Below are 12,977 nucleotides of genomic sequence, written 5' to 3' on the forward strand. Positions count from 1 at the left end.
CAGATGAAGGCCCTAATTCTGCTCCCATTGTATTCAGTGGCAAAATATCTGACAGCTTCATTGGTGCAGGACAGTGCCCTAAAGTGAGCCAAGTCCAGAGTAGATCCCAACCTTGTATTTGACTACTAGTCCTATCAAGTTTACTGTATATTTGAGTATAAATGTGTTTGGTTTCTAATGCTTCACTTCCTTATGCAGTGCAGACATCTAGTCATCTGGTTATACATATAACTTCATATCCAGAGTCACCATTCAGGTTTGGCTTATGTAACTGGGTTCTTCTAATGGCTTTAGCTTTGAAAGGAGTCTGTCAGTGCTGGTAAAGCTAATATTTAACCTACAATGTCATTTACAGTATGTTTTGATTCTCAGGTACATGTTTAATCATAAGCACTTTCCCTTTGTGCCTCTCCATTCTTCAAACAAGAATCCTTCTGTCTAACTTACCACCTTTCCATTAGAAAAATATTCAAAGAAGTTCAAATTCAAACACTGACTTTTACTTATTTCCATTCTGGCCTATCTAATATTGACCCTTTCAAGAGTTTCTGATGACTCTGGGGAAGGACTTTGGAGCCTGCCAGAGAACAAAATTGACTGTTCTCCCATAGGAGACAACTTGTATAGATTTGAGAGAGAACAAAAGTTTTTATGATAGATGGATACAGGCTAGTCTTTTGCAAAGTTGTGTAGCAGAAAAACACTCTCTTCACCCTGCATCACAGTTTTACAGTTTAAAGGCAACTGGTATAGCAAAATATAAAAATAAGTACATTTAGAAAAATGTGCTGAAATGCCCCAAATATCTAGACTCACATTTAGCACATTATCACCTAAAAAAGGGTAATCCTTTTTTTCCCTTTCTTTCTTGATCCATCATGAATTGCCAACTCCCATGCAGAGTGATGGCCCAGCATGAATGATTCTGCTAATATCACATCACCTGCATGAAATCCTACTGGAACTGTTTTTTGGGGGGATGTGTTAAATCCCCCCCTTTCTTTTTTTTCAAAACTTGTGCAGTTTTGCAAAGTTTCTTTTAAAAAATTATAAACAAAATGCAACATATTCCAAAACTTGCAATATTGGAAAAAACTGATTCTTGAAACTGATACTTCTTTTGCCCTGAATGGGCAAAGAGCTATCGGCTACACAGTTCTGTGCTATATATTAGTAGTGTGTTATAAGTCTCAAGATTGTGCCTTGTGTATGATGTGGCATACAAGAAGGAACATAAAAGTAGCATCCTGGTGCAATACTACAAATTGTTTTAATATACACCTGAAGTGGCTGAAGATCATTCCTGGTCCCGAGGGTTGATAGGACTGGAGGGGAAATTTGCCAGTGTGAATGTATTTGGGAAGGGAAATGTGGAGATGGAAGGGAAGTCCCAGATAATAGTTGTTGAAGAAAGGAAGATCAAGGAAATGAGATCTAAAAAGGAATAGAGTTCAGTTACCCACATTTTTAAAAATAATGACTCCCAGCTTTTTGGACTCATGAAGAATGATTGATTCATTATAACTGTTTTAATAAAATGAACACAAAGTTCTGATGCACAGCCTTGAATCCAGTTGTTACTAAGCCGTGGCACACTTTTTGGGTTTGATCTTGCAAGGTGCTGAGCTATTTGGCACTGATCCATCAAAGCACCTAAGTGGATGCTTAATTCTAAGCACATGAGTAATCCTGTTGAAATCAATGGGATTACTTGTATACTTAAAGCTAAGCATATGTTTATGTATTTAATTATTCCTATGAAGATTGCTGCAATCCATCAGCCCTGGCTGATGCAGAAAAAAAAGCATTTGTAGTAAAATATTGTTTCTTCTCTTGTTACAGAGTGATGGAGGAGCGTGACATTCTCCTGTATTGTGATCTTCATGGTCATAGCAGAAAAGAGAATGTCTTCATGTATGGCTGTGATGGTGGGGAGCAAGTAGAGGTGCCGTGCTTGCACCAACGCATCTTTCCTCTCATGATGAGCAAGAACTGCCCAGATAAGGTAATCAAGTCGCTAACTTGAAATAGTCCTTTACTATACTAAATGAAATCTGTGTAAGCCAATCTGATTTGCTAAAATGTCAGTCAGTTGGAAACAAACTTAGTAAAGATACTAAGCATTACAAGATTGTGCTTTTATTGATAAAAAAGACTTCTGATTGGCTAAAACACACAACAGATCCATTCTCTAAACCAATAGGGATTCAGCAATTCAATAATAGCACAACACACAAACTGTCACACTAGATTTATTACTGTAGCATTTGAGTCTAATTGTTTTCTTCAGAAAGCAATGATGAGGTGATCCAAAGCTCCATGTGGCCCAGGATACCAAATTATTGATTTGTTCACCCATGACAGAAGAGCTATTCAGACTTTTACTAAACATGCATCTCACACCATCTTAGTATTAAAAAGAGAAATGGAGGCTTTGAGGGGCTGGCCCAGCAGTCTGATGCTAGTTCAACTAATGGGGATAGTATGAACAGCAGTATTAAAAGATGTTACACGTGTAAGGATTACAAATCCTTGTTAAAGTAAAACAAACTGGTATAATCAAAGGCAGATTCTCATTCCACCCACCGCTCTGTTGTACCTAAATATTGAAAGTCTGTCATGCACCATGTGTGATGCAATACCTATGTACTACAGGGTGAAAGAAGGATGGATTGAACCTTTAACTATTTTCCTATTTGGGCTTGAAAGTTTTACACATTAGTGAGGTTAAGAAGAAACTGGTATCTTCATCTCTACGTTAGTAGGAAAGGGTGCTCCTTAAAAGACAGGGAACTGACCCTACATCCTCCTTTTAAGTTTTCATTCCCAGACTGCAATTTCAAAGTACAGAAAAGCAAAGAAGGGACAGGTCGAGTAGTGATGTGGAAGATGGGCATCCGCAACAGCTATACTTTGGAAGCCACTTTTTGTGGCTCTAAACTAGGTAAGGCCTTTTTTATTCAAGGGAGATTGTAGGGTCATCAAACAAAATCTGGTTTTGATTGTTTGTTTTTACAGCTGCAGTAGTGATCTGTGATGTTTTAGCTACCATCCTCAAAGAATACTATTTAACAGAGATAAATGACAAATTCTATGAAGTTAGAGTGAATATTTTAACACAGGGTATGCATAAGTTAACTTTCAGGCCACAGTTATTACAGACATGTACTGGAAACCAATACATAATTAATTAGTGGGCCTGCCTACCAAATTAAATGAAATTGCTAGAAATAGATATGCCAGAAACAATTGTATAAATGAGTGGAGAGATTGCTTATTGAGGATAGTTGATGAGAGGCGAGGAGAAATGTTATTAGTCCCAAACTGGTTTTGTTTAAAGTAATGTCATATATAATTCCATCCCTCTGAGACACTCAGAATGGGGACACTGTCTACAGTGTCAAAGCATGGATTTAGAATTTTCAGTAGGTGCAGCTCCATCAGTAATAGCGATAGGGAAGCTTTAGTGTGGACATGTCTGCAGCATTCTTACGCTGTCTGGACAAGAGCTTCCACCATTGTTGCACCAGTGGGGAAGTACAGGTCAAATTTTTCTTAGTGTAGAAAAGGCTATAATGGCTATAAAAGAGGGTGTTTGCTTGCCCAGAGAAAGGAGGAGATCACACACAAACCAAGATAGAGTGCTGACCACACACATAGCTTTGCCAAGTCCAGAATGTCAGAGCTTTGCTATAGGAACTATTCAGTGGTTATTATCCCAAAACTTTTGGACAGCTGGCCTAACATTTTGTGCAGTCTCTAGAATGAACAAGTGTATTCAATTCGATTTGTAATTACATTACTTTTCTTTCTATTTTCTATTTGGTGTGCTAAATAAGCTGTGCTTTATTTAAGGTCATTTTGGTTTTATTGACTGCCAGTGTGGAGAATTACTGTGAGCCACTCCTGAAAGAAGGGTATGAACCTCTGACCTCTGGTGAAAGGTGGAGGGACACTAAGAAGCACTAACTTCCTTATTTGATCAAAAGCATGGGGACCAACAGATCTATTCCAAGAAGTTTTGCTCATACTCTGGCTTCAGTCAGATGGAGCACAGGAACAACAAGACAATGTCATAATCATGTCATTTGAGCTTTGTATTGAGAGGGTAGAAAACTGTTCTAAGATGTCTTGGAAAACCAACAGCCTTCACAAGGGCTTTGGAAGGGTGGAGTGTTTTTCTGGGAGCTATATTATAAGTTTATGGAGCAGTGACTAGTCTTGAACCAAAGAAATTTTAACTTACTTTCAACCACCAGGCTGAAAATATCACTGCAGAGAGTGAGCAGGACAGTTATGTCTTCATTTGTGAGTATCTCTGTTGATGTTTCAGGTAATAGAGGGGGCACTCACTTCCACACTGAAGACTTAGAGTCAATAGGATACCATTTCTGTGATGCCCTCTTGGATTACTGTGATCCAGACAAGAGTAAGGTAAGAAAAGTCCTTCTTAGAGCTAGTGGAATAAAAGTATTTCTGTGATAAAATGTGGCACTCTGTAAAGTAATAACAACAAACACTATATTGGTTTTGATAAGTGCCTTTCAATAAGGCGGTGGACTTCATTATTAACTAAGTGTATGATCTTCCCTAGTATTATCTGTGTCTGAAAGAATTAGAGGAAATGGCGAAACAGGAAGTTAAGACAAACTCAGAGAATCTTAATTGTGACTCAGATGCTTCTGTAACAGATGCCATGTTAGACAAAGATTCCAGGTAAATCAAAACTATTGAGAGATACTGAGATGTATTCTACCTTGTTGTGCACTTTGGTAAAGAGGACTACACTAGGCATTAGAATAATTACCAATAATTTAATTTTGAAATTACTGGAAGATAATTATATATGAATCTCAGGTTGAGTCTTTAATGGTCAGTTGGCTGTGGATAGAACTTCTTTATCTGCGCAAGCTTTGCCCTGTCCTACAAAAGAAAAGTAGGATCTCATTTAGCTCAGTGTGGGGTTCTGAAGGCTCTTAGGGAAAGATGGAATTGCACTGACTGTAAACTGATGCAGAACTTGATCAGCTGTGTTATGTAAATCAATACACTATTTTTTGACTGTACATGTTTGCAGAGAAGTCTAGCTGTAGGACAAAGTGTATCACTTGCTTCAGTGTAGACGAATGTACAGTAGAATCTCAGAGTTACGAATACTAGAGTTACAAACTGACCACTCAACCACACACCTTATTTGGAACCGGAAATACGCAGCAGCAGAGGCAATCAGGCAGCAGCAGAGGCAGGGGGAAAAAAGTAAATACAGTACAGTATTGTGTTAAATGTAAACTACTAAAATAATAAATAGAAAACACCATTTTTCTTCTTCATAGTAAAGTTTCGAAGCTGTATTAAGTCAATGTTCAGTTGTAAACTTTTGAAAGAACAGCCGTAATGTTTTGTTCACAGTTACGAACATTTCAGACTTACAAACAACCTCCATTCCTGAGGTGTTTGTAACTCTGAGGTTCTACTGTATTGCTGTAGAAAGGAGCCAGTCTGAAGTCCTGTACTCCATTTAGCTATAGAATAGGTCCATCATAAGCAATAGCAATACAAGATTCCCCACAGTGGCCAGCAATGGGCTTCTCCCCTGAATGATCCACCCCTAGATATCAGGTGGAAGTTCAATCTCCAGGGCCCAATCAGTCGTTGATCTCACTGCTGAAACTGACAAGTTAATTAGTGACAATTGTGCAGGTGATTAATGAGATGTGGATATTGGCCTATTGTGAATAGTTCGGAGATCTCCAAACTTGTTTCACAAGAAGTAATATTTTGTAATTTTTTGAAAATCTTGATGCTTCTAATTAATACAGCAAATGAAATATCTCTTGGCCCTTGTCAGTGCATTATTTTCAAAACTGCCTCTTCAAAATACCCTCTGCATTATGAATCACTAAAAAGTACACCTCCCAAACCTGAAGTCTTCACTCCTCTTGGTGAATAATAAGCAAATGAAGAGATGACGTTTTTGTTTTTATTTTTTTGTTTTTTAATACAAACAGGCCTATCTTAATGCCTGCAATACATTGCATCTTGGTAGAGAACTAATGGAAGGCTCAGTTATGGAAAACTAGATGAGATGTTATTAGATGAAATGATATAAAATAGAGTGAAAATGCAAAGTAGAATTATAGCTAGCTAGAAACCGGAAATGTCATCTGCACACATCAGATTGTACTGAGGAACCAAGGTTTGTCAGACAACCCTGTAGTTCCCATGATCAAGGTCCCCACTGTTATATTGCTTAACTCCAGGTCCTGCAGCCTATACAATGGGATTGTGTGCTTTAGATGAGAGAAATGTGATAACCACAATCTATGCAGCATTTCCAATAGGGTTACTATGTGTTGGGGGAGGCAGGGCAGGGCACTGGCTTATTATATGGATGAACTCAACAGAATATTTTTTCCAGTCCAAAACTAAGGAAATAAAACAATGTTCAATCTTTCACAGTACCCATGTTTCTGACAGCTCAGACTCCAGCGATACAACTGCACACTGGCTAAAACCAGATACTCAGGTACACTATAAACTTCTCTCAGCTGCTTAGATCTCTTTCCTGGGTGTAGCAAGAAAGAAATTGCTCGAGTTGAAAGAACACTTTTATGTGCTTAGGCTAAACAAGAGGTGAAAGTATGTAACAAACTAGTCATAATGCTAGTTAATAAATTGAGTATGCCTCTGGAGTCTCCTCCTGAATAGTGTTAAGTACAGTTAATGGACTGTGTTGATCTGTCGCAGGGGAGGACAAACTATGGCCCGCGGGCCAGATCCGGCCCATCAGGGCTTTCAGTCTGGCCCACGGGATTCCCCGCCCTGTGGCGTAGTGGGGCTAAGGCAGGCTCCCTGCCTGCCCTGGCCCCAAGCTGCTCCCAGAAGCAGCCGAAACCACCTCCCTGTGGCTCCTGGGGGAGGGAGTGAGGGGCAGCCGCTCCCATTGGCTGGGAACGCGGAGCCACGGCCAATGGCACCGCCCTCTGCAGCTCCCATTGGCTGGGAACACAGAACCGCGGCCAATGGGAGCTTCGGGGGTGGTATCCACAGGCGAGGGCAGCATGTGTTGGAGCCACCTGTCCCATCCCACCCCAGGAGCCACTGCCGGACATGCTGGTCGCTTCCGGGAGTGGCATGGGGCCAGGGCAGGCAGGGAGCCTGCCTTATCCCTGCTGTGCACCGCGGTCAGAACCCGCATCCCAAACCCGTCCTGCACCCCAACCCCCTGCCCTGAGCCCCCTGCCGCACCCCTCCCACACTCCACATCCCCTCCTGCACCCCAAACCTCTGCCCTAAGCCCCCTCCCACACTTCACACCCCCCTCCTGCATCCCAACCCCGTGCCCTGAGCCCCCTGCTGCACCCCACATCCCTCCTGCACCCCAAAACCCTGCCCTGAGCCCCCTCCTGCATCCCACACCCCTTCTGCACCCCAACCCCTTGCCCTGAGCCCCTTCCTGCACACCCCCTCTCACACCCCTCACTCCATCCCACACCCCAACCCCCTGCCCTAGCCCTAGGTTCATGGCCCTGAATACAATTTCCCCACCCTTGGGCCAAAAAGTTTGCCCACTCCTGGTCTATCGCATGTCACTGAGCTGTACAATATTTCCAGGTGCAGTCCAAATCTATAATGCAGAACAGTAAACAAAATTAGGGTCCTCCCATAATGTTCTGTAATTGTCATAATCTTCTGTACTAAGTTCTTCAGAATTTTGTTTTCCATTTCTAAAGAAAAACAATTTCTAGCTTTTCTGGTTACAAAGAAATATTTTTGCAATTTAAAAGAATAACCAGATCTAGGATTGTAGTATGTATCATTGGAATGCATCGGAGACAACTTTTTATTACAGAAGGTGGAGGAAGCGATGGGGGAGAGGCAATTCTAGATTCGATTCTGACAAACAGGGAGGAACTGGTTGAGAAATTGAAGGTGGAAGGCAATTTAGATGAAAGTGATCATGAAATGATAGAGTTCTTGAGTCTAGAAATGGTAGGAGGGAAGACAGCAGAATAAAGACAATGGACTTCAAGAAGGCAGACATTAGCAAACTCAGAATTGGTAGTTAAGATCCTGTGGGAAGCAAGGCAAAGGGAAAAAGAGTTCAGGAGAGTTGGCAGTTTTTAGAGAGACATTATTAAGGGCACAAAAGCAAACTAAGTGACCATTCTGGCTTAAACAGGATATCTTCAATGACCTGAAACTCAAAAAAGAGTCATACAAAAGTGGAAACTAGGTCAAATTATGAGGGATAAATATAAAAAAACAGTACAGGCATGTAGGGACAAAATTAAAAAGGCCAAGGCAAAAATCAAGAGTAAACTAGCTAGGGACATAAAGGATAACAAGGAAACTTTTTACAATTACATGAGAAGCAAGAGAAGATTAAGGACAGGGTAGGCCCATCATTCAATTAGGAGGAGAGACAATAACAAAAAATGCAGCAATGGCTGAAGTGTTAAATGTCTTTTTTTGTGTCACTTTTCATCAAAAAAAGTTAGCAGCGATTGGATGACTAACGTAATGAACATCAGTGTAAATGGGGTAGGATCTGAGACTAAAGTAGGAAAAGAACAAGGTAAGAATTATTTAGACAAATTAGATGAGTTCAAGTCGGCAGGGCCTGATGAGATACATCCTAGAATACTTAAGGAATTGTCTGTAGAGATTTTTGAGCCATTAGCTATTATCTTTGAGAACTTGTGGAGGATGGGAGAGATCCCAAAGGACTTGAAAAGGGCAAATATAGTACCTATCTATGAAAAGGGAAATAAGGACAACCCAAGGAATTATAGGTCAATCAGCTTAACTTTGGTACCCAGAAAGATAATGGTGCAAATAATAAAACAATCAATTTATAAGAACCTAGAAGAAAATAAGGTGATAAGTAGCAATCAAAATAGATTTGTCAAGGACAAATCATGTCAAAGCAACCTAATATCCTTCTTTGACAAGGTAACAAGCTTTGTGCGTGGGGTGGAAACAGTGGATGTGATATATCTCAAATTTAGTAAGGCTTTTGATACTGTCTCACATGACCGTCTCATAAACAAATTAGAGAAATGTAGCCTAGACGAACCTACTAAAGGTGGGTGCACAATTGGTTGGAAAACCATACTCAAAGAGTTATCAATGGCTCACAATCAAGCTGGAAGGGCATAGTGAGTGGTGTCCCACTCAATATGGTGTCCCACAGGCATCTGTCCTGAGTCCAGTTTTATTCAGTATCCTCATAAATGATTTGGATAATGTCATAGAGAGTACACTTATAAATTTTGTAGATGATACCAAGCTGGGAGGGGTTGCAAGTGCTTTGGAGGACGGAATGAGAATTCAAAATGATCTTGACAGACGAGAAATGGTCTGAAATAAATAGCATGAAATTCAGTAAGGACACATGCAAGTTACTACACTTAGGAAGGAATAATCAATCGTGCATTACAAAATGGGAAATAACTGCCTATGAAGGAGTACTTCAGAAGGATCTGGGGTTTTTCTTCCAGTGCTTGCTTATGTCCATTCCTGTGTAGGTGTGTGCTTACCCCAAGCACTGCAGCCGGAAAGTTTTCCCTCAGTGGTATCCATTGGGTTGCCTCTGGTGCCCACTTGAGTCACACCCTCATAGCGCCGATATATAGATCCCCGCCGCCCCTTCAGTTCCTTCTTACTACCCGTGACAGGCACTGGAACTTCTGCTCGTTCTTGCATTTTTCCTGCAAGTACCTTCCCTCATTGAACTTGTTTTGTAGAATGTAAATAGTTACCTTTTTAAAGTTGAGTTTTAGTTAGTTAATTAACTAGTTAGTAGTATAGTCAGTAGCAAAGCCTGCTTAGTGGGGCTAGTCCTTCCCCGGCACCAGGATATGCCTCAGTCCCCGGACTTCAAACCGTGGGCGTTGTGCCATAAACTGATGCCGGTTAGTGACCCACACGTTAGCTGCCTTAAGTGCCTGGGGCAGGCCCATGTGCAGTAGTCCAAGTCATGTGGACTTGACACCGAGCACTTTGACTTCTGTGAGAAATGCCCTGGCATCTCTGAGGGAAGCACAGCGCCATTCCGCCTCCCTGGCACCGAGGAAGGACTCCGCACCTACGGCCCAAGGCTCCCGGCACTGACATGCATCCCTGGCGCCGAGGAAGTCAACTCCAGGACGGGACTCTTGGCACCACTCTCCATCACCGGTGCTGACAAAGAAGCAGAGAAACACTGACTGGGGCGTTCTCCAGCTCCAAGGTGTATGGGCCATAGAGATGTCAATAGAGTGCGATCTATGCTGAGCCATTCGGAGACGCCAGCAGGGCATGCAGTACCGTTGACTCCAGCCCCAGGAAGGGCACTGTTGAGCCGGTACCATTGGGCTCTCTCAGGATTCACTAGCCCTGATACTACCATCTTCACCGGAGACGTTTGAGGCAGCAAGGGACTGACTATCCCTCCCAGTGCCGCCATCCCCAGCCATTCGAGAACTGACAGTGGTAGCACTGGAAACGAGGACCAACGTGACACCGAGGCAGGTACTGTCAAAGGGCAAGTCAGACATGTTGGCGCAGCACCAATCTCCTCTCTCCCAGCACCATTCTCCAACACCGGTTGGCAGTGTTCCCTTTAATTTTTCCCACCCATGTTCGGAATTAATTTTGTTGTGTACACCAATATGGAGGTGATGTGTGACACATCACCTCCATATTGGTGCACACAACAAAATTCATGTGGTGCGGGTAGGGCTGAGGGGTTTGAAGTGTGGAAGGGGGCTCAGGGCTGGGGCAGAGGGTTGGAGTGCAGGGGTGTGAGGGCTCCAGCTTGGGGTGCGGGGATTCGGTTGAGGGGTTTGGGGTGCAGGCTGCCCCGGGGCTACGGTGGGGAGAGAGGACTCCCCCAGATCTCTCTCCCTGCAGCAGCACCTGGGCTGGGGGGAAGAGGCGCCTCTCCTCGCCACGGCTGCTGCGGGGCTGGGGCTGCAGGATAGGTACCCCTTCCCCAGTCCCAGCAGGTCTGGGCTGGGTCTGGGCCGCGCCGCCTAGGCCGCACCATGCCTAGGGCCAGGCTGGGCCACTTCGGCTGCACCTGGGTCCAGGCTGGGCCGCGCCAGCCCGGCTACAGCAGGTCTGGGCCGCAGCAGAGTTGGGGCTGGCAGACCGGCGCCCCGGCCGTGGCAGGTTGGAAGCCTGCACACCGCTAAATAGGCTGCTGCGCAGCCACACTGTTTACAGGAAATTTAGCCAGTCGGTACCACTCCGCCCTGGTCCCCAGGAAGTGACTCCTCAGTCTCTAATTCTGAAGTGGAGTCCTATGCCTCACGCAGGAGCGGACACCACTCCAATGGCAATACTCTATGGCTAACATGACCCAGGGCATGCTGCCGACGGCCTGGCCACCAGCACAATGGCAAATGCCACTGCAGTGGCCATTCTGGAATCCCTGGGCTTTCCATCCACTTCAGGGCCCCCAATCCAGAAGGTCCTATTCCGTTGTATTGGAGTCAAGAGCTCCCCCACCATCCCCTTCAGAACAGGGATTGATCCCCCATGCTGAGCTTGGTACCAACCTGCAGGACCCACCCCCACGGGACCCATTCAGGGCAGAGGGAGAAGAACACAGACCTGTGCCTGTACAGGCTTCTTCTTCCTCCTCTCCCAAATAGGCAGTGGCAGGAACAACTATCATGCCCTCCCAGGACAATTACAGGGTGCACCAGGAGCGCCTGAGGAGGGTAGCCCAGAACCTGGGTATCCAGATGGAGGAGATTTCCGAATCCTCCCATGCCCTAGTGCAGTGTTTCCCAAACTTGGGACGCCACTTGTTCAGGGAAAGCCCCTGGCGCACCGGGCCAGTTTGTTTACCTGCTGCGTCCGCAGGTTCGGCTGATCGCAGCTCACTGCGAACCGCGGCCATTGGGAGCCGTGATCAGCCGAACCTGCGGACACGGGAGGTAAACAAACCAGCCCGGCCCGCCAGGGGCTTTCCCTGAACAAGTGGTGTCCCAAGTTTGGGAAACACTGCTCTAGTGGATATTTTAGCAGCCTCAGGGCCATCAGCAGTGGCCATGCCATTGAATGATGATGCCATCCGGGAGCCTATAAAAACTCTATGACAGACTCCTGCATCCCTCCAACCTACTGCAACGAGGATGGAGAAGAAGTACTTTGTCCCTCCCAAAAGGTATGAATTTTTGTATACATGTCCCCCACTGGGCTCGCTGGTTGTTTCAGGAGCAAACGAAAGGAAGAGGCAGGGTCAACAACGGCTGACTCCCAAGACTAAAGATGTAAAAAAAAAAACTCAACCTTTTTGGCAGAAAGGTCTACTCAACAGGGAATCTCCAGCTCAGGATCGCTGAACATCAAGCATTCCTGGGCTGGTATGATTTCAACTCCTGGAGTGCAATAGCGAAATTCAGGGAGCTTTTGCCACTGGAGTCCAAGGGTGAGTTCTTGGCCCTAGTTGAGGAGGAGAAATCAATGGCTAAGGCATCCCTCCAGCAGACTCTGCAGCCCGTTCCGTGGCTTCAGCAGTGACCATGAGATGAAGCTCGTGGTTTCAATCTTTGAGGTTGTCCTATGAAGTTCAGCAGACAATTCAGAACCTTCCATTTGAAGGCAAATCGCTTTTCTTGGAGCAGACAGACTCGAAGCTGCATAGCTTAAAGGACTCTGGAGCCAACCTTAAATCCCTGGGGCTGCATACACCAGCCCCCGCCAGGAAGCATTACAAGCCCCAAGGCCCAACCAATGGCTTGCTTCTGTTCACCACAGCAGAGACAGGGTACAGCAGGAGAAGGAACAGAGAATACTAGAGGAGGCCTCTGTCCCAATCCTCGTCTGCCCCAGTGCCTGCCCCCCCCCGGCCCGAGACACTCGGCAAGGTCTAAGCAGGCCTTTTGATTGGATGCTCGGGGATGACTTACCAGGATGCGGTATGGATTCAATTTCTCTGGAGTTTGTGGTCTGGTTATCCCACCTCTATCGGGTGTGGGCCC

General features: G+C 44.6%; 1 protein-coding gene across 1 annotated transcript in view; it reads left to right on the forward strand.

The window, feature by feature from the left end:
- AGBL3 (AGBL carboxypeptidase 3) overlaps window positions 1-12,977 on the forward strand; it is a 56,347-nt gene that overhangs the window by 18,416 nt on the left and 24,954 nt on the right. The window contains exons 8-12 of the mRNA XM_074950873.1: window positions 1,843-2,005; window positions 2,818-2,944; window positions 4,334-4,434; window positions 4,595-4,716; window positions 6,460-6,526. Of these exons, the coding sequence (XP_074806974.1) occupies window positions 1,843-2,005; window positions 2,818-2,944; window positions 4,334-4,434; window positions 4,595-4,716; window positions 6,460-6,526 (580 nt within the window). The remainder of the gene's footprint in view (window positions 1-1,842; window positions 2,006-2,817; window positions 2,945-4,333; window positions 4,435-4,594; window positions 4,717-6,459; window positions 6,527-12,977) is intronic.

Source organism: Natator depressus, chromosome 1, assembly GCF_965152275.1.
Source record: "Natator depressus isolate rNatDep1 chromosome 1, rNatDep2.hap1, whole genome shotgun sequence".
Classification (NCBI taxonomy): Eukaryota; Metazoa; Chordata; order Testudines; family Cheloniidae; genus Natator; species Natator depressus.